Source organism: Aspergillus niger, assembly GCF_000002855.4.
Source record: "Aspergillus niger supercontig An02".
In the NCBI taxonomy this organism is placed as follows: Eukaryota; Fungi; Ascomycota; class Eurotiomycetes; order Eurotiales; family Aspergillaceae; genus Aspergillus; species Aspergillus niger.
In genome coordinates, this window is record NT_166519.1 from 1,058,399 (window position 1) to 1,079,428 (window position 21,030).

The window sequence follows — 21,030 nt, forward strand, 5'->3', positions numbered from 1 at the left end:
AAGCAACACTTATTGTACGCTAGCCCTTCCCACAGCTCCAGCTACTATACTTTGGCTCATAGAAATACAGCTTATCTGGAAACATGTCAATAACGCAATCTCGAATGACGATAAATCAGTAGCAGGTCAATGGTGTCTTTGTTTGTTCGAAGAGCCAATGGTTCAGATTTCAGCTGCAAACAAGGCCAAGCTTTTTAGGTAGCAGGCCCACACCTATTAGATCTGTCCCAGATGAGGATCTAACATGGGGCAGACAGTTTCTCATGTGTACTGCTCATGATTCGAATGCCTCACAAGCGATTGATATATTCAATCGAATGCCCGATGAATGCAGATCATGTCCGTCAACATTGTATCTCATGTACAGACTGAGTCTGCAGAACAGCGATCCTACAGCATGTAAGTAACCCCAAGTGTTCGTTATAGACATCTAACCCAAAGAAGCAAGCATATATCTCGAGTCGCTCCTTAAGGATGTAAAAGCCATACCTTACCTCTTGTCATGTATCGGAGAAGCCTTCAGGCTTGGGAAGACTCAGCAGGGACTGGAGAGCTTTGAGCAAGTCCTGAAGTCCGTAAAGTGGACTGCTTCAGAAGGATGCCATGTCGCGAAGCTGTTACAGTATGGTTAACCTTCTCTATTGAGCCACTCGTGCTGATCTCTAAACATGTCTGCTATTCAACTTGTGTCCACCGAGCTCGAGAAGTCCGGATGGGAAAGTGAAGAATTACTCAACAAGGCTCAAATACTAATGAATCAAGGTATGTCTCACGTAGCAGCTTAATAGGTATTGACTGATTAGCCAGGATTGGTTATTGCAAGTCGCGGAGGACCAGACAGCTGCATACTCTCCGTTACAGAGCTTGCATGGCTAGCCAAGGCCAGCTATAGCATTGCATCCAAAGTATTCAGAGCAACAAGTCTAGAGCCCGTCATGCATCTACTAGACATCTCTATCAAAGCAAGTATAAGCCTTCCGAAGCGAGTGGATTTCTTCTAATATAGCATAGTTCGCCGAAACCTGCCAACACCCTGATATTAAACAGCACATTGTTCTATCAGAACACTATCTCCTCTGCGACTCTCTCAAAATAGCCAGAATTACGATAGAAGCCCGCAAGGAAATCGGCGCCGCCGAAAAGGTTCGCTCTCAGCTGACCTCCTACTATGTAGAGTCTAATATAGTATCCAGCAAAGGCACTACAGCGCTATACGTAGGATCAGTACACACTTCAGAGAGCAGTTCAAGAGTCAGCAAATTGAAAACAACAGGAATAACCCTCGATATGAGAGATTTCTCTCACAACACCGCACCATTTTCGCCCTCGATCTTGAGGCATCAACCTTCCTGAATGACTGGACGGGTGTCTGCGCAATCGTTGAAGAATCTAGCCCATCTATAGACGAGAAACTCAGCTCAGTATTTCTAGACCGTATCCTCCGCTCTGATGCTCAACTGAAGCCTAAAGTGCAAGCAGTCAAGGTATGTATGTACTTGTTTCCCGCTTGCTACCAGCCAGGTCTTCACATTCCTCCCCACCACCTAACATTCAAGAATCCATACACGCAAGCTGACCATCCAACGCAACATATGACAGACCCTAATCCGCACCCTCCACGCCTCGCCATCCCCCTTCCTAGACAAATCAACCTTCATCGTCAAATCCCTTCCGCGCTATATTCGCTGTTTATTCCAACTCTCCCTCGACGCAGCAGAGTACCAGCTCGCAGAGTCGATTCTCGATCAGGCCCTCATATTGGCTCAAGGAAAGCAGACTGAAACCGGAAACGATAACAAGCGGTCACTGTCAGGGTATCCAGAAGATGAGATACGATGGCTGTCAACTGTAGCATTTAATCGAGCAGTGGATTACTATCTCGCCGCGGCAGACATGCATTGTCGACGATGGGCCGGAAAGGCAATCAGCCTGGCTGATCTGATAGAAGACGATGGTGCACTGGGAAGGTTACTACGGGGAAAGCTTGAGATGTTGACTTGATTTGAAGCATCCATGTGAGATTGTCGAATGATTACGTGGCGAGTTTATAAGAGGAAAGGCAAGGGAAGAATGGTACTATTCAGTAGGGCATTGAGAGATCAGATCTGATGCTTTTTCTCCAAGGTAAAACAGCAATGTCACCACTAAACTAAATATGCATGTGCTACACCTCTATAGACGTAGACGCACGCGTTTCATAGTCCCAATTTCACCCCGTGACTTCAATTATCCTACACGCAATATCTCCCGCAACTGCCAAGGAATGCTGCAACCTTGGTGCTGTATTTTCCTTCTTCCAATTCTGGGTTGAAATTTAGCGCTAATGCACCTGAATATCTCCGGGTCCACTGCAGGTTATATGGACAGCGTAAGAATCAAGACTAATTCGACTTATTCTTAAATTTTGGATGCTTTATTTGAGCTGCTGTCTAGATTTGCTCTTAGCATACTACTTTACGGTAGAAACAATCCTACCTCGATCTATTTATGTTGGGCTACTGTAACCAGACATAGCATCAAGAATCAGATTCTCACTCTCTGTTCTACTATCATCGCCAACAACAGTAAAACCCAGCACACATCTAAAAATCATATGTCTCCCCCACAAGCTCCTCACTCACACTCCATAGCCTCTCCGCACACCCCTTTTTTGTCGCATACACAACAACACCGCCATCATTGACCTTGCAATCAGCCAAATAAAAACCCTTTAACCTGTCCGCCCTCACTGTCAATATCCACTACCTTGTTTGGCTTTCTTATCTTCTCTGTTGATGTCATAAGGATTAGATTGTAAGGGCAACCGGCTCTGTAGTGGGGGAGGTGGGGGGCGTGGTTTACATCCATTGTGGACGGAGACAGACCTGAACAGGAGTGGGCCTTAAAAGGCGTGGTTGAAGAGGATGTAGATCCCGTTGATGTGATTGGCTGAAATGGCGTCAGGCAGATGCCTTTGGTGCAGGACAAGATGGATCACGTACCCATAGTAGTAGTTCTAGATAGTTGAAATTATAGGAAACATAGGAATAAGGGTTGTAAGAAGTCTGTTTTACTAGGGGAATGAACAGTTACAAATATTTGAAGTAGATTTAGAAATCATTAAATCTGGTTTTAAACACTCTCAGTTATGGCCGAAGTGGGGAGAGAAAGAATACTTAGATTTAAACATGATGTAAAAAAGATAACCAAGCCACACGAAAGAACATTCATGAACTGTAGAATGATACTTTTGTGTGGGAAAATCAGTGAGAAAGATGACGCCCAGATATTAATATCAACAAGCCTTGAAATGGGAAATTCAGCGATACATAAATAGTACATAATGCTAGACACAATTTTTGTCTAAGACAAAACCTAGTACCACTACCATGATGATATTGAATCCCTCTTCAAGCCAAAAGAAATTTTTGTAACCCTCGCAATCCCTCTAAAAAAAGCATCCTATCCTTCCTTTCCCACCCCCTCCTTTTCAAAGCGCAGGACCATCCCCATTCCCCCCACAACACGCGCCATTCTCCTTCTCCTTCAAAACCTCCAACCTACAAAAGCACGACGCCAAAATCGGCACATCCGCCCCGGCCAACGCCACGTTCCTCGCGCCCTCAATCGCCTTGGCCTCTTCGACCCTCCCCAACCTCTCCAAACACTCATGATACCCATGCAACGCCCAAACATTATTCGGATGTCTCCTGGGACGAATCAACGACTCATCCAGCCCCAAATCAGCCTTATACACCCTCGCCGCCTCCTCCACTTCCCCTTGCTCCAGCTTCAACGCCGCATAAGCATGTCTAACAGGCTGCATCCACGCCCATGGCTCACTATACGGCAACTGATCCTCCAACACAATCGCCTCGTTCAACGCCGCAAATGCCGTCTCATAGTTCCCTGCTCGGTACTCTATCTCCCCCTTCAGCATAGCAACTCCCACCGCCAGCATATCGCGGGCTTTACTATTATACGCGCGGCGGGTAGCAGGGACGCGCTCCCGGGCTGCGAGAAATAGGGCTTCTTCGGTACGGGCGGAGGGCACGTCGTTGGTCGCGGCGTAGGCGAGGGCACGGGCATAGTGGGTTGTAGCCGTCGTGATGGCATACAGCTCCTGGTCCTCCGGGAGAGAGGTGTCATTGATAAGCTCCTCCCACATGCCAAAACGGACCATGACATGCAGACGGATGGCGACGAAGTGCTCGATCCAGTCAGCCATAGGGGGCGATGTCATGCGCAGGAGAGACTCTGGGATGCTGGCTTCCATGCGGGAGACGGCATCGAGGGCGGTACGTTTCTGTGCTGCGAACATGGCGGCGTAGATAAGGGAATGGTAATCGTGGAGGCGGTAGAAGGTGTAGAAGTTGTTGTGGCCGGCTTTAGCAGCGTAGCGGTCATCCGCGAGAGTGGAGCGGTAGTTGGACCGGATAGAGGCGCGCCAGTCGCCGATCAGGATGTCGAGGTGCGTGGGCATGTGGTGGATGTGGCCGGCGTCGGGGACAAGATCACGGAGGTGGTCGGCGGCGTAGATGCCCTTTTCTGGGGTCGGAGACATTTCGATGTAGTGGATGTAGAGGTGGAGGAGGCCTGGGTGGGAGTAGGCTTGTCCGTGGGGGTGGGAGGTGAGAGCGGATTCGAGGACAGATTGGACTTCCTTGGTGGGGGCTTTGGGGTTGGGTTGGGCTGTGAAGAGGTCCCAGAGGGCCCAGGGGGTGATATTCATGAGGGCGTCGGCGTAGAGAACGGCCATGTCGAGGTCGTTAGGGAAGCATTCGTAGATGGGCTTCATGGCGGCGGCGTAGGCCCGGTTGACGGCGCTGTAGGTTTCGAGTTGGAGGGGAGTCGGGGTTGGGAAGCGCTCGGTTATGGCTTTGCAGAGGCCTTGCTCGAGAGGAGTGGCGTTGGTGGATTGGGAGAGAGCGAGGGCTTTACGTGAGGCTTCATGGCCGCGTTGTACGCAGGTGTGAAGGTCTTTGCGGTCGAAGCGCTCCCAAGCTTTGTTGTAGTTGGGGCCTACCGCGTAGGCGAGACCCCAGTGGCCCATGGCGAAGGTGGGATCGTGGGCTATGGCTTGCTCGAAGCAGTGCACGGCTTCGCCGTGGTGGAAGGAGTAGACCCAGATGAGGCCGCGATTGAACCAGATGCGCGCATCTTCGCTGGTGGTGGTGACGTTCCGCGAGTAGGCGCCGAGGTTGAAGTAGGGCTCGCTGGCGGGGATTGCTGTGAGGGTCATGGTCATGGATGGGTTCAGACTAGTAGTAGTAGTAGCAGTAGAAGATTGATTTGGAAAAGATTAAGGATTATGCCTGTAAATTCGCTATAGAATTATGCATGGAGGGAGAGTGGTATTTATACGGTACCATTAACAGTGGAAGATACCATTGTTTCTACTACTACTACTCCTCCTCCGTAGTCGGAGCCTCGATCAAGCCATACGATTATCAATTGGTTAGGGTGTGGGGACACATGCGACGACGATAAGATTGAGTTTTCAGACGCCGATCAGTCACCGAAGTGAGAGCCATCGAGTCATCCTCTCACAATCTATGGGCCTGATTTTGAACCTACGTAGCCCGAGTTATCACAACTCATTGCAATTGTCACAAATGGAATGAGAAGGAGTTTACAATACTCAGAAAGCTTCGGGAACAGACGTTCGCAGTGTATACTCAGAGTAGGTGTTAGAACTGGTCTCCCCTATCAGATCTCATCATCCTCTCCCAGATGATACTGAAGATTGGGAGGGCTTGCTCTTTCTCATAATATTAATGTATACTGATACGTATTTATAAGCTTCATTCCTGTCTGACGAACACCTCAATTCCTCTTACAAATAGCGCGAATTGAATCCCTTCGGAACTCGACCCAGTCGCCGAACCCCGCGGCCCGAAGATCTAACTGCAGAGTACCCATGATTCATTCCCCAATTATCAGTGATCTAATTACTCTATAATTATAAACATACTTCTCTAAGAAGGAAGGGAAAAAAAAAAAAAAAAAAAAAAAAAAAAAAAAAAAAAAGGCCGATTCACACACGACACAACAGGACTCAACCTCCCCTCATATATTATCAGGAACCTTCGCAGACGACCACGCCCTAATCCTATCCCCCCAATACCAAAAGCAAACCGGCACCGGCACCAAAGCCACACAAATCGCCGCCAAAACGATGGTCGCCCTCTGCACCCCCAGCCCATCCACCATCTGATTAGCAAAAAGAGGAAACGCCGCCCCAAAGATACTCCTCATGGATCCGTTAACACCCATGGCACTATTCGCCATACTGGTATAATTATCCACGATGTAGTTAAACCCCTGAATGAAGAGCAAATACATGCCGGCGCCGATCAAGAAGCTTGCACAGATGGCACTGGGCCAGGGGATGGTGGCCGGCGTAGCGGTGCCTGCAAACCAGAACATCCCAATGGGGACCAAGATGCCGCCGACGATCATAGGCGGGAGACGGGCTTCGGGGACGAAGGTGACGCCGTCGGGAGCGTGGCAGTGGTGACGAAAGTAGACTTGGTTGTGGATGATGATGCCGAAAGCGCCAGCGAAGACACCGCAGATGATGGCCAGAAGGGGGAGGTATTTGAGGGCCGTGGGCCAGCCACGGTCCTCGCCGAATACGACGGGGTAGGTTTGGTAGAAGAGGAAGAGAACGCCGTAGATGAAGGATTGGTAGAGGGTGAGGAGGGCGAGGATGGGTTGCGTGGTGAAGAGCCCTGAATTTTCTTGTTAGATGGCCCATTAATAGCCCTCGATGATGGCAATAACCCACAAGAAGGTCGAATCAGATAGGCCCTTGCAATCTCCTGCAGACTAATCCCCTCCTTATCTGCTGCGGTCTTGATATCCAGATTACCTGTCTTCCTCTTAAGTGCCTGCCCCTTCTTGCGCAGAATCACTGGTGCGTACGTCTCCGGATAGACAAATGCGCAGAGCAGCGACGCCCCCAGTCCCACGATGATAACTACCCACATGTTCCATCTCCAGTCGAGCGTCGAAGAGGACATGATGAACCCCCCGAAAACAGGACCAAACGTAGGTCCTGAGAAGACGAGTGAGACTGCCAATGCCATGGCAATCCCGCGATGAGCCATTGGCCAGCAGTCACTAATCACACCGCTGAATATCGCGACTGGCGCAACGCCGAATAGCCCGCCAAAGAATCGACCAAGCAGGACGGTGGGAAGGTTGTGCCCGAGGGCGGGCATCAAGTCGAAGAGCGACGAGAGGGTGATTCCTAGTAACATGGGCCATTTGCGGCCGAATCGCTCGGAGAGAGGGCCGAAGGTGAGAAAGCCGAATATGTAGCCCTGAATTTATTTAGTCAATCTCTACCATGCGTTTCTGGAACAAAGTGACTTGGGAAGGGAGGTAGATGACCGAATGAACGGGCTACTTACTACTAAGAATAAACTCGTCCCCAGCACAGCGACTTCATGGCTAATTTTGAAGTCTTGCATGAATGTCTCATTGCCAGTTTCGAATATGCTGCTGGCCACCGTTCCAATGAGATTCAGTATAGCCACCACTGAAGTGACCCAAACCCTCCGCGTAATGGACCAGTTGAACGGGAGAAGAGGATCATCTGGTCCATCGAAGTCGACCAGAGTGGGATACTCACCACTCTCTTGATCCGTCTCGGATAGAATCACTTTCTCTGATGGAGGGCTCATAGTGGTTTCGATTCAGAAGTGGATGGATGCCTGAACTCGACACTATTTCTTAGTCTGTCAGCTTAGGAAAAGTTAGACGGGGTGGTTCTCGTGAAGATTGCTCCAGTATATATACAATCATGTAGACTGGTAGTAAGCGGATAATACAACTTCTAAGAAATCAGCACAGCTAAAGAAAAAAAAAAAAAAAAAAAAAGCCAAATATCCACTCTCTTTAATACTATAGCTCAGCTCCCATGGCTTTACTAACCGACTACTAAACCAAGCATAGGGCCCATGCCAAGATAATCAATACAGTCCTATGAATTTGCCATAATGAAAGATCCACCGAGCACATACTCATGCAGTTCAATGCCTCCTATACTATGCGGCTTGTCTGTTCTCCCGGCGGTAACGCGGAGAGCTCTCAATTATGACATCCACTATTAGGCTGACTATCCTACACTGGAACATCACCAATTGCTAAGTATCGGGCCCTATCCTCGGTGCATGCATATGAAGCAATCCTGTCGAAAATTTGCTATATGTACTGCGTGCCAAATCCATCGGGAGAGAATAAAAAGCAAAAGAATAACCCGAGAATGCCCCAGATGGCCGAAAGGAAGCGGGTATATCTATCAATCGCCGCTATCAGGTTCAATCGCCGAGGCCCGCCACTTCCCCACCCTTTTTTTTCCCTCCTTTTCCTTTTTTTCTTTCTCGTTCCACGTTTTAGATTTCGGGGCTATCATTCTTTCAGCCGAAAGATTATGCGTTATGGAACTACCGTTTAGAAATATTGAGAACCAGAAAGGGAAAATAATATCTACTATACTAACATTATATCCTCACGGCTCCGGCATTATCCTGCCAAATCTCTAACAGCTCAGTCCATGACAGTGCGTTTCCAAATCCTCTTCACTTCTTTAGCTACTCCTATAATTCCCTCAAAGACCGTATCCGCTTGAATAGAGCGCCCCAGAGCCTCCATCCCCGACTGTAGCTCCTCTATCAAGCGCTCCGCGTCTTGCACCCGAGTCGAACAACTACCAGGTCGGTCAAGTAAATATGAGTAGCTAGCCAAATTACCAGAGCGTGTAGCCATTCGCACGCGGCACAGCACGACTGCCAATATACCAAAGCTTTGGAGCTGACAGCAAGCTAGGTAAGGTACTGAGCGTGGAGAGGCCAAAGGTTGCCATGACAGCCAAGGAATAGGGGCTTCGGCCTCAGCAGTGTCGGTGTACCGACTAGCGCTTGGGACAGGAAGACGGCGGAAAATCCGGGAAATTGCGAGGGCGGAATGCAGGCAGATGTGGACTGATTCTTGTTCAGTGAAAGGGAAGAGGGCGTTTATTTCAGCGATTCGTCCGGTAGAGAGGTGAAAATCGTGTGCTGCCCCATGAGAGGCCTGGTTGATGCCGATCGCGAGGTAGTCGTAGTAGTCGTTAGTCAGGATCGTACAATCTGGAAAGGCGCGGACTCGGTGAAGTATGAGTCTGGCTGTTTGAATTAGAGCGTTGGATATGGCCCATAAATTGCGCGAGGCGTCTGCTTCGGGCCCTTCATAATTGGTCACGCAGCGGAACCGGTCGACTTCGGCTGCGAGTTTGAGGATGAGGGAGTCCAGGCTCTGGATTTCATCGCGAATGGAATATGATAGGTTTGGATGGTCACCCTCTGTGATGAGCAGGCGTCCGACCTCGCAGCTACGGAGAAGAGTTTCTTGTGCATGCATCAGAAGTGGCCATGGCTAAATAATAAACACGAAGATCAATAATTCGCATCATTTCATCCAATTGTAAGGGAATCAAACAAGGCGATAGCTTACCTCACGACATCCCCGGAACTCGGGAAATGCTGTTGTGATTCGATGGTCATCAATGGTAACAACTGGGGCCTGTTCGGCATGTCAGTCAGACGAACCACATCATACAACTCACATTAGACCAACCGAGCCAATCATAATGGATGACTGATAAACCAGGAGTATCTGTTTGTTGTTAGTATGTATGCAGACGAGAAAACTTGCGCAATATCAGCGTGATATATACCGTCGCCCACCAACACCGGCGTTGCGCATCTGAGCAATTGTCATGGGCAGTACCCTTGTGCAGTGACATGTCCATAGCAACAGTCAAAGCCTGGTTAGCCCGAATGCGCATCCTCGAGATGTTCCCCTTCTGACAACATTCATATAAGCTGAGGATCCCCAATGCGTAGACCGCTTCTAGCTTTCTGGGCACCGCAGGATGCAAAGAGCTTCGCAAGGTTTTGGCCATATCACCCTCAGAGGATGATTCGATTGAATCCTCCAGAAGCTCCAACGCGGAGCGTGCAAATAAATCAGCATAGGAACGTCGTAGTGCAATTGTCTCATGCTCTGGTGGATGCGACTCCCCAGGTACAGGCAGCAGAACTAATATTCCTGCCAGAGCAAGTGCAAGCGGCGAGACAGGCCAGTACGGCATCTCCGTGGGAGCCACGAAAGTAGACCGGATGGCAACTGCCACACACTTATCCTCATACTGAGGCACCGCCGGAGGGGGCAGAAAGGGAAGGTAAGGGTGTATGTAAATGTAGTATGCGTTGATACTGAACCCACGAAGACACGCGAAAGGGGGAAAATCAGTTCTTCAGTCTAGCAAGTTGCCTTACGGACTAGCAACGTACAGATCTTGATCACATTGATAGGCTCTGATACTCCACTTGGGTACCGCCATAGATCCCAGGACATTCTCCACCGCATCTCCGAGACCGTGGAGTGGGGATGAGATTTCTGTGCAGTTATTTTCGAGGGAATTGCTGCGCAGCTGTTGTAATGACTCTGTTGGCGATAAGAAATCCAATTGCAGGAGATTAGGCTCCCTGATACGGCTGTCATGGGGATAGTCAGAACCACCATTCCGGATATCACTCCAAGACCTTTCAGCCAACCGGCGAGCTCTTTTCTTGGCCAGCTCTGCAGCAGCGACGGGTCCTCGTCGGGGACCACCTCGTCGACTTGGTTGATATCGACATTCTTCCTGGTGAATGGTGCACTTCAGGGGTTTTGTTACTAGACCGAAAGGCCTCTCATTTCTTGAAAGCTAATTCCATAATGAATTGTTACTTACATTGGCACACGGCATCTGCCCATCGCAGCGAATCTTAGCAGCCCGGCTATTGATTGCTGGGGTCAATTTGCGGAATCCCTTGCATATGGTATGGTCCACATACCAGGCTAAACATGCCAGCTTCACAGGTCTAGTCGTAGCAGACTTCATCCTTCCCCATCGAGGGCTATCTATCTCCTAATCTATTCACCCTTCCGGTTACCTTGAGCTTCTGCTCTTCCACGAGAAGAATGGGTCGTTCTATGGGGATTTTGAGGTGACGAAAAGAGAGCGCCGGAAAATTCGGGCTAGAGACTGTCTAGAAGATGAATGAGAAGAAGTGGGTCACTCTGAGTCTTCAGGATGCAGAAAGTCCATGTCATTTCCCCGCCTTCGTTTTCCGGTGAGACGTATTACGCGTGTAGCGATTTCAGTTGCGTCCGAGCTGGATTATCATCTATGCACCCGTTTATCCCGCATCATCGGCGTCTGCCGCGGTCTTGGCTCCTTCGGCGACCCATCACCACCTACTTCAATCAATGGCTGAGCACGTAAAAGGGGGGATCAGATCAGGAGCTGCCAAGATAATAAACAAAATCTGGTCCTAGCTCTCTCAAGCAGGTGCTTACTTCGTATCTCTCGAAGCGATGACCGGGGTTCAAACGCCGGTCACCTAGGCAGACCTGCGCATCAGAGCCCGAAGCCCCGAATCCTTCGCGCGCCATGCCCAGCAGACGCTGTGACTGTTCGATCGCAAGTGCCATGACTATACTAGGAGATAAGCCAGTAGAAGAGTACCATCTAAGGCAGCCTACCAGCTTCAGAAGGCCACTACTGGTCAGACTCATGTCAGTTGCTGATTGGGCTTTCCCAACGGCGTCTGAACGGACAAAAATGGCTCATTCTCACAACCACTGGATTATCGCCCGCAAAAACAGGAACGGCATCTCTCAGGCATGTGAGAGGTTAGAGTATAGGCAAATATACATCGCAAGAGCTGCCAGAAATTCAATAGCGGGCTAATCCAAGTCAGATATCGGCCTGCTCCCCGACCGCTTACACTTCGGTAGAGTTGATATAAAGACCGCCCGTTCGCCAATCGTGCATCACAATATATCACGTCAACCCAGGAGATACTTCCACCTCTAATGACTGGCACTTGGTATTACTGAGACGCACAGATTCTTTGACACTTTGATCCGAATCCCAATTTCACCATGGGCTCCATTGACATCTCTGCAGCCAAGCCGGACTGCAACCTATTCTCCGAGCGTGGTCAACACGCCGTGGAACTTGGTGCCAGCCGTATAACATGGGACATCATCAGCGACATGTGGCATCCTCAGAAGAACCCGTCTGGATATCTTTCCGTGGGCATGGCAGAGAACACGCTGCTGCATGACACGCTGCTGGAGTATATCAATGGCAACACGCATCTTTCTGCGGAACACCTTACCTACAATAACGGGAGTATGGGTTCAAACGCCCTTCGGAAGGCTGTATCACACTTCGTGAACAGACATTTCACTCCCTCCAGACCGGTCAAGCCGGGCCACATCCTCATGACCAACGGCTGTTCCTCTGCCATTGAGCACCTGAGTTGGACATTTCTCAACCCAGGCGAGGCAATCCTCCTCAGCAAGCCATACTACAGTACCTTTATTGCCGATATCACCTTGCGGCCCGGATCGGTGGTAGTTCCTGTGGAAATGGGTGGCATGGATCCCTTAAGTCCGGAAGCAGTCGAAAACTACGAGAGAGCAGCGAGGGAATTTGAAGCACACACCGGAAAGCGAGTTCGTGCCGTTATGCTCTGTAATCCGCATAACCCTTTGGGTCGGTGTTATCCTCGTGCTACGATTGATAAGTTGATGAGGCTCTGCCAATCGCGCAGAATGCATTTGATCAGCGATGAGATCTATGCTCTGTCAGTCTGGAACAATCGCGTTGACAAAGATATTTCTTTTGCCCCTTTTGAATCTTTGCTGTCGAGAGACACCACCGGGCTGATTGACCCTGCCTATGTGCATGTTCTCTGGGGTATGAGCAAGGACTTCGGTGCCAATGGGCTCCGAGTGGGTGCCGTCATTTCTCAGTCGAACCCCGAGCTGCACATTGCTCAGAAGTGCCTCTCATTGTACAGTTTCATCTCCGCCATGTCGGACCAGATTACAGTCTCTATCCTTCAGAATGATGACTTCACAGACAAGTACATTCAGAAAAACAGAGAAATGCTCTCCCATTCTCATGAGTTCCTTGTGCGCCTTCTCCAGAAGCACGATATTGAATACCTTCCCGGGTGTCATGCCGGCTTCTTCGTCTGGGTCAATCTCGGGAAGAAATACAGAGAGACACATCCTGGGGAGGTCGAAGAGGGACACGCGCTCACTGACACGCTGTTTCAGAGATTACTTGATAACAAGGTGTATGTGGCCCACGGTACTGCTTATGGATCGGAGAACCCAGGCTGGTTCCGCTTGGTGTTTTCGCATCCTCTTCCTTGGCTGGAGGAGGCAATGATTCGCATAGTCCGTGCTTTAAAGTAAATGTAATTTGAGCCAGTCAGTATGTTATATGCTTGATGGACAAATTTCCTATGATATTATGAAATACAGACTTTTCCTCAAACCTCCAATTCACCAAATCGCCCATCCTTGTACATTATAGCTTGATATATACCTGCTCTTAATATATTACAAATATGAGTACATAATCCATCCCTCAAATAAGCCGTTACTATCTCACCCAATCATGCTAAAGCTCTAAAGCTCATACCATACTCCCAGAGGCGTGGTACCCTGAGCGATGATGCAAGGTGACAGGCATGATTGTCTACCTCACATCATAGGTGATAATCCAGTTTCAAAGATAACACGTAACGTAATACCCATGGCCATGAACCCAACATAGTGAGTCATTATCTCAGATACCGAGATGCTCCAAGATAAACATCGTCTCCGCCTGCCATATAGTGGAATCCTTCCGACTTCAAACGGCGTTTGTTTGCTGATAAGCGGCCTCCTACTCCCCCTTCCCGGGTTCTCTTCTGCATTTGCCGGCGCCATAGCTGACCACCTGCACCGAATACAGTTTGGGATACTGCGGGGAAGCTTATCATCAATGAGGAATTGCGGGGAAAGTTCATGTCTGATGGCGATGCAGGAAGCGGGTCTGTCTATCTGAGGGCTTCTTGTCCGACTTTGGATTGGCATGAGATAACGCCAGCGAATGCACCCGATAGACCTATTTCAAGCTGAAACCTTAGAGCAAACAGGAGGGGGATACCTGGACTCAGTTGGATTAAATGGTTGACATGCCCATAGTGTCTCATATAACCGGCCGCAACATACTTTCTTGATTGAGTACGGCATTCTATTTCTTTCTGCTCCGTACCTAAATCTCTAAAGACCGTTTTGTAGGAAGACGCCCCTCAAAGACTAATATGAATGTCACCGAAGCAGCAGTACTACCGACAGTTAAAGATGCTGCTGCTCAAAGACACGAGCAAATCGAAACAATGAGCGTCGATATACAAGATGACACTGGAAAGGCTGAGGGAGAGATAATCGATCATGGAGCCGAGACAACGCTCCATCGATCTCTTGGAACACGCCATCTCACAATGGTCTCCCTCGGATCAGCCATCGGAATGGGCATGTGGCTGGGAAGTGGGACATCTCTAGTCGATGGTGGCCCTGCGAGTCTTTTCATTGGATATCTGATCAGCAGCTCCATGGTATGGTCAGTCAGTCAATCCATTGGTGAAATGGCTGTCATGTACCCCCTGCCATCTGCTTTCGTACAGTGGTCTACCATCTTCGTCAGTCCTGCTGCTGGGTTTGCCCTGGGATGGGGATACTGGTTTTCGTACTGGATCACCATAGCCAATGAACTCCAGGTATTACCTACCCTACCATTTGGATCTATCATCCTAGGCTTATCTGTTCTGTCGAATCCAGGGCATCATAACTATCCTCAACTACTGGACCGATGAAGTCCCCAAGGTTGCATGGATATCCATCTTCTGGGTCGTCATCATTCTCATCAATATTTGGGTCGTCAAGCTATTCGCCGAAGTGGAGGTAGTTGCATCGACGGTGAAATTCGGCTGGATGTTAGTTATCATCCCTGCCCTCATCGGTATGTTCTTCAATATCTATTCATTCCAGCTACATCGACATCAACATCAAAACAAATACTAACATGCAGCTACCTTCAAACTCAGTAATCACCGCGGGCGGCTCCCCCCAAGAAGGCCCAATCGGCTTCCGCTACTGGAACGAGCAAGCATTCCGAAACGGCTTCAAAGGCTTCCTCAGCATCCTCCCAACCTGCATCTTCGCCATGGCGGGGACAGAAAGCGCAGCAATGGTAGCCAGCGAGGTAGCTAACCCCCGAATATCGGTTCCAAAAGCCGTGAGATCCATATGGATTCGTCTTGGGCTCTTCTACATTCTCGGCAGCCTCATGATTACATTAAGCGTTGATCCAACCGACCCAAACTTGTTCGGATCGTCAGGAAGCAATGCTTCACCTTTCGTTATTGCCTTCAAAAATGCAGGAATTCCTGTGATGGCGCATATTACCAACGCCGTGATCTTCATTTCGATGCTCTCGACGGGGAGTATCTCTGGCTATGGTGGCTCCCGGATGCTGATGGGGCTGGCGCATGTGGGTATGAATCATAGGGTATGTGTGCTTGGTTTGCAGTAATGAGCTCGTTCGTCAAATCGACTAATAGATTGCCCAGATATTCGGCAAAGCAGACCGCATCGGCCGCCCATGGGCCGGCTACATCGCCACGATCGGGATAGGAGGCGCCCTCTCGTACATCAACGTATCCAACACCGGAGCGCAGGTATTCCAATGGTTATCCAACCTAGTCTCGCTCCTCACGCTCTTCGGATGGGGCCTGATTTCTCTTTCTCATCTACGATTCCGATATAGCTGGAAGGTTCAAGGTCGGGATGAGACCCACCTTCCATGGAGAACGATGGCATATCCCTATGCGACATGGTGGGCACTGATCTGGTGTATTGTATTGATCGGGTTGGAGCTTTACTTGAGCATTTGGCCCCTAGGTAAATCGACGAGCGCGAAGAACTTCTTTGCGAGCTATATCAGTGTGATTGCTGTCATTATCATCTGGATTGGCGCGCAGATTTGGTATCGCGGCCCGCTCTGGGTGGATGCGAGGGAGATTGACCTTGATAGATGGCGACGCTACTATGCGGATCGGGTTGACGAGGAGTCAATTCCGGTGAGAAAGTCGCTGGTAAGGAGGATGAAGGCGCTTATTGAGTGAACTTGTTAGGTTTTCGGCGGTTGGATAAAGATTGCATCAGACTCAATAATAACCGAGCTAATTTATATAGAAATATATATAGATTTCGGGCTGGCTTGCATGAGCTTGGGTAGGTCCTGTATAGTGCGAATCTAGCGAGAGCTCAAAATGCTCATAGGGATCCTGTACTATTGAACATTGGCGATCCTCTGGGTAGTAACTAAGAGAGAAGACGAGGCATACCGTAGGCGGACGCGCAATTGCAGAATGAATAACCTCCCTACTTGAAGCAATTCGGACTCTATAGTGAAGACATTGTTGTCTTAGCTATTTGTTGGAATCCTGGCTGAGAAGTTATATCTACCATATGAACAACTATGACTTGATATCAGCCGCCATGGTGCTACTGTAGTACATAGGATCTACGTAGATATTAACTACGATACCCGTACTCGGGAAATGCAACTAGGTATTGTGATTTCTGTCCATCCTGTTCATTGTACGGTAGAGATCAATACTATTCAAAGAAAAGGTGCTACTAGTTGGTTCAGTTCTGCATTCGACTCACTTACATATATTGCCATTCGGCAAGAGAGTATAACAAAGACTTTCTGCCAGAACTGGCTGTGAATGTCAATAAAATATCTAAGGGAACTGCAGAGCCATACCAATATTGGCCTTGGATAAAGGTCTGACATGGCATGTAACAAAGTAGTCAGAAGAACACAGTCTTCTGTCGCAGGCAGCGACAATGTTTGGGTATCTTTTAGAAGGTAGGTAAAAATCCGAACGATTAATCAGAATTTGGAGGAAATGAAAAAAAAAAAAAGTCGATGGAAAAATTTGGGAATGATCCGACAGGGTGAAGAGAAGAACTCTTTGAGAGAGGACGATGGTGCAGTGAAGGTTGTAAGAGACCACCTCGCTTGGTGAGGCACACTGAACGCTCAATGAGGACAGACTAGGTCAGCTTGCAGGCGAGGGTTGGATAAAGAATTGGAAAACATGCGCCCCGAACTCCTTATACCTCCCGCACCCCGAATATTATGCAAGAGAATGGGAGCAGAAACATCCAACACCCGCAATGCTCAAATGAGATGAAACCAGACCAAAGCAGACCCCTCGCATAATAACAAAGCAAGTCTATAAGGATAACATTGAATGTCCTGCATGTTACGAGGAAGGGCAGAGCGAGTAAAATAAAGAAACACGAAGAAAGGAGAGGACGAAAGTTGACAAGATATAAATGCGCGATCGAAGGGCAGGCGCCAGTGGACCCGCCTTCGTATCTAATTCCCCTATCCGAATGAACCGTCAGGCCTAATGAAGCCTTTGGCGTCTCTTTCGAGCGTACATCCGATGACAGGATCCGGCAGGGTGTATATGGATCTCTTGGGTGGCTCATGCAAGGACTTTTTCATTCTCCTTTCCGCTGCTCTCGGTCTCAGTTTCTGCGCTATCGCTGCCATTACTTCGATGGTTGAGAGCCCGTAGGGTCAAGTTCAGCTCTCTCTCAAGCTCCTTCTGGGCATGAATATTTCCCACTGAGCCATTAAGCTTTTTCCTGTAAGCTTTCAACGTACGGCAGACCTGTTCTGTAGACGTGTTGAGGCTTCCATAATCGCTTTTCCCGGAAAGTCTGGCCCGGGCACGAATATCAAGAGAGGAACGGCGGGATTCGCCTCGACTACTACCAACCTTCCTAGGGCTTGCGGTCTTTGAAGTATGCAAAGAGGGTGATGTAGGATGTGACTTGTCTCGGCAAGCGCTAGAGGTAGGGGAACGGCGATTCGACGTCGATGAGGGCGTCGTGGGCGGTTGTGTATTTCCGTGCTTCGCCGGAGACAGCGAGAACTTGGAAAGTTTCCTTAGAAAGGTGGGAGAATGTCCGCGAGCTGGAGTTGGTGTGACAGCAATGTTTTCCTGTCGTTGGAGCCCGGCAAGCTCGGTTTTAGACAAAACTTTGCGTAGAGGGGGTTTAGCAAGTGTCAATTCCTTCACAGGAGCATCATCATCTTTGTGTAGGGCTGGCGAGGGCTCTGATGATGATTGAGGAAGCACAGATACTCCCCAGATCATAACAAGCCCATCAAGGCCGGAGCTGATGAGGATCCGGTCATCTGACTGGGTGGAGTCATTGGGGTAGTTTGCAAGTAGGCAAGCGTCACTCATGCCCTCTGTGTGCCCAAATTCAGCTGAAAGAAGCACGCCACGTTCCAAGTCATATACACGTATCGACTTGTCGGTGGCTGAGACTCCAAAGAGTAGCTTCGAGAAACTCTGCCTTGAGATATCAGAAGTCACGGTCAAAGAGTTCATGACAACTGTATCGCTTCCATCCGAATCTATAGCTCGGAAGGACGTGATCTGACGACCAGAAGCGAGATCATATTGTTGAATACTTCGATCAGCAGTAGATACGACAAGGACATCCGTGTCCGTAGAAAGGGTCATGGACACTGGGGATGCCTTCATCGTGATCACTCTGGTGATCAAGTAAGCAACGATCGGTGCACCACTGACCTCCCGGCTAACGCGGTCTCTAATGAGAATGGTACGATCGGCAGAGGACGAAAGGAGCTTCTCTCCGTTCTCAAGGAAGAGGAGCTGGTTTACGGCCCCAACGTGGTCATCCATAGTTTGGATTAACTCAAGTCGGTTATTGCTTCGCTCGAATAGCTGGACCATGCGGTCACGTCCACAGCTGGCGACCAAGCAAGTATCCGGTGTTGTATGTAGAGCAATGTCAGTGATTTCCCCTCCATGGGCTCGGACCTCATGTAGAGGCTCCCAAGAGGAGCCTAGCAGCATCCTGTGTCACTCTGGTCAGTAAAAGTGATGAACTTCACTCACTACTCAACAAACAATGGCAACGCACCTAAGGACACCAAATTTATCACCGGAGACAAACAAGTCCATCTCATCGGTAGCTCGTACTACTTTCAGCTCATTGGAAATATCTTCATCACAGCCAGGGGGGTGCTCCAGAACAATTGCACGCGAATCTTTGCAATTCCCTTGGGAGTTCCAAAATTTCACGCTACCCTTGCGAGACCATGTGAAGAAAGTAGCGTCATACTGGTTCGGTGTTTTGAGACCACGTATCCCAAGGACCGCATCCCGGTGAGCGGAGACCATGGTTTGAGGAGTCCTCTGGTCGACTTCGTCGCCCAATTCGTCGCCCGAATGTATCTCAATAGCATTAGTCGAGTCCACTGCTACCACACGAGACCCCAGAGACCCTATGCAGATGATTGCAGGGCCCTTGAGCGCCTGCTCTGCTGATGACCTGCCAGAAAGTGTGGGAGACAGGGGAGCGGCCGATGAGCGTATCTTCTCAAAACTGAGAGGCTGAATTTGTCCTCCCCTTCCGCCAACCCAAACACAAGAGCGGTGCAAGTCAACCGCCAAGGAAGTGATGCCAAAATCCAGGTATTGGACAACGGACAATTTCTGGGATCCCTCACTATCATCCACCAAACATAAAGCCCCCGTATCGGTGCCTACCACTGACTCACGATCGGAAAAGCTTGCTACGCTAGTGAAGGTGCTTTCGGCCAGCGAGCCCAGTAAGCAATTTCGCCCCGAAAATGCCTTGGGAATCTGGCTCGGGGAGCTGCTTGGTGCCTCCACAGTAAGGCGAGACCGAGGGGAGCCAGGCCTCGCATCTGGAAGTCTCCAAACTTTCACATGTCGGACTCCGACCCTGAAACACGAATTAGTTATTGTTCGATTTAACGCATAGCATACCTCGCTAGGACGTACGTGACTAGGGTCTGACCCATCCAACACATGTCACGGACATGGGAAGTACACTTGTTGGTTGAGTGAAGCTTTGCCGAACCAGTCTTCGGATTAACAGTCCATACGAAAAGAAACCCATCATTCACATCACCGAGCGTCGCTAGATACTGTGAATCCGGACTGAAGGCCAGGCCTCGCACACCAAATGTATGCTCTGTAAGGATCGAAAGTGGGATGTCCGAAGATGCGTCTTTCGCCGTTGAGAAGATCATAATTCGGGGACTATAACCAGTCTAATAACAGTCAGTGCATTGTTGAGGACGGCACCAAGGTTACTTGTCTTACTTCTCCGACTGCGAGGAACTCCCCATTAGGGCTGATGGCGGTACACGTAACCGCCTTAACTCTCTCGCGTGAGGACCAACCACGGGGACTACCGGGATCAGTTGTGTCATGGCATGGAGAGCCATTGTAAGCATTGCTGTGGGCGGTCGATCTCAAGCTTGATGAGAATTTTGCTCGACTGTCAGGTGTTGTAGGCGGCGTGGATTGGTGGTAGAACGATGTAACTGGATTCACACTGGCTGCCGAGGGCCGTGCCCTGAAAAAGCGTTGGCTTACACAGTCCTTGTCGTCCAATTCAACGAGTACCGCCACTGAGCCTGCACAGAGGGCGAAAGACCTTCTTTGCTCATGACTCGAGAATCCATGAGGGGTAGTTGTGGTTGTTCCGAGTACTGTCCGCAGGGTCAAGGCTGTCTGATGAGACGATGCTTTGTATATGGAAGAGCGCGTTGGCGGTCTCAGGATTGGGGAATTCGAAGGAGTAATGCGAAGCGATGAAGCGGGCCTGCTCTTTGCGCTCAACGAGTTGGTCGTCATTGCGTCGGCTTCATTCACGAGGGATCACGGTCTTTCAGTCGACAGGATTTCGAACGCATTGGTGGGCTGGGGCTTGGTATGCGTGGTTTTTATGCCAGCTTCCAATTGAAAATTATTGTATCGCTATCGAAGGTCCTGGTTTCAAGGAAAGAGCCGCAGGTCAAGCGAGGAAGGAGAAAGTGTAGGAAAACGACGAGCTTTGCTTATAAGTGACGGAACTTTTCGGTCGAGAGGGACGAGGGATCCGGTGTCAACAGCAAAGTCTCTTTTGTTCCCCGTATATAAATCTCTTCTTCTCCTTGTGCGTGGATGGCGGCGAAGAGGCTGGTGTGAAGACAGAACGAAAAGGCGGCGGAGATCGGGGAGAAGGACGAAA

At 49.5% G+C, this 21,030-nt stretch overlaps 8 protein-coding genes across 8 annotated transcripts; 4 read left to right on the forward strand and 4 right to left on the reverse strand.

Annotated features, from left to right (window-relative positions):
- Nucleotides 1-668: 668 nt before the first annotated feature.
- Nucleotides 669-2,001, forward strand: An02g04390 (uncharacterized protein; the record flags this gene model as incomplete). The annotated part of the gene is made up of 5 exons (XM_059746242.1): nt 669-762; nt 808-905; nt 1,048-1,215; nt 1,245-1,484; nt 1,600-2,001. The coding sequence occupies 5 exons, from the start codon at nt 669-671 to the stop codon at nt 1,999-2,001; spliced, it is 1,002 nt and encodes a 333-aa protein (XP_059599943.1).
- A 690-nt stretch (nt 2,002-2,691) lies between these two features.
- Nucleotides 2,692-5,221, reverse strand: An02g04400 (uncharacterized protein; the record flags this gene model as incomplete). The annotated part of the gene is made up of 3 exons (XM_001399540.3): nt 2,692-2,928; nt 2,982-3,052; nt 3,544-5,221. 3 exons carry the CDS (start codon nt 5,219-5,221, stop codon nt 2,692-2,694), a joined length of 1,986 nt encoding a protein of 661 aa, XP_001399577.3.
- An 827-nt stretch (nt 5,222-6,048) lies between these two features.
- Nucleotides 6,049-7,670, reverse strand: An02g04410 (uncharacterized protein; the record flags this gene model as incomplete). The annotated part of the gene is made up of 3 exons (XM_001399541.1): nt 6,049-6,713; nt 6,770-7,307; nt 7,398-7,670. 3 exons carry the CDS (start codon nt 7,668-7,670, stop codon nt 6,049-6,051), a joined length of 1,476 nt encoding a protein of 491 aa, XP_001399578.1.
- An 865-nt stretch (nt 7,671-8,535) lies between these two features.
- On the reverse strand, nt 8,536-11,592 carry An02g04420 (uncharacterized protein; the record flags this gene model as incomplete). Its single annotated transcript, XM_059746243.1, has 8 exons — nt 8,536-9,358; nt 9,481-9,549; nt 9,593-9,642; nt 9,704-10,244; nt 10,323-10,675; nt 10,766-10,935; nt 10,968-11,052; nt 11,374-11,592. 8 exons carry the CDS (start codon nt 11,590-11,592, stop codon nt 8,536-8,538), a joined length of 2,310 nt encoding a protein of 769 aa, XP_059599944.1.
- A 369-nt stretch (nt 11,593-11,961) lies between these two features.
- On the forward strand, nt 11,962-13,290 carry An02g04430 (uncharacterized protein; the record flags this gene model as incomplete). The annotated part of the gene is made up of 1 exon (XM_001399543.1): nt 11,962-13,290. One exon carries the CDS (start codon nt 11,962-11,964, stop codon nt 13,288-13,290), a length of 1,329 nt encoding a protein of 442 aa, XP_001399580.1.
- Nucleotides 13,291-14,186: 896 nt separating this feature from the next.
- On the forward strand, nt 14,187-16,152 carry An02g04440 (uncharacterized protein; the record flags this gene model as incomplete). Its single annotated transcript, XM_001399544.3, has 5 exons — nt 14,187-14,642; nt 14,704-14,884; nt 14,970-15,433; nt 15,495-16,019; nt 16,132-16,152. 5 exons carry the CDS (start codon nt 14,187-14,189, stop codon nt 16,150-16,152), a joined length of 1,647 nt encoding a protein of 548 aa, XP_001399581.3.
- Nucleotides 16,153-16,724: 572 nt separating this feature from the next.
- On the forward strand, nt 16,725-17,129 carry An02g04450 (hypothetical protein; the record flags this gene model as incomplete). The annotated part of the gene is made up of 3 exons (XM_059746244.1): nt 16,725-16,801; nt 16,859-16,937; nt 16,989-17,129. 3 exons carry the CDS (start codon nt 16,725-16,727, stop codon nt 17,127-17,129), a joined length of 297 nt encoding a protein of 98 aa, XP_059599945.1.
- Nucleotides 17,130-17,429: 300 nt separating this feature from the next.
- An02g04460 (uncharacterized protein) lies at nt 17,430-20,654 on the reverse strand (the record flags this gene model as incomplete). The annotated part of the gene is made up of 4 exons (XM_059746245.1): nt 17,430-18,732; nt 18,907-19,734; nt 19,779-20,065; nt 20,118-20,654. 4 exons carry the CDS (start codon nt 20,652-20,654, stop codon nt 17,430-17,432), a joined length of 2,955 nt encoding a protein of 984 aa, XP_059599946.1.
- Nucleotides 20,655-21,030: the final 376 nt, after the last annotated feature.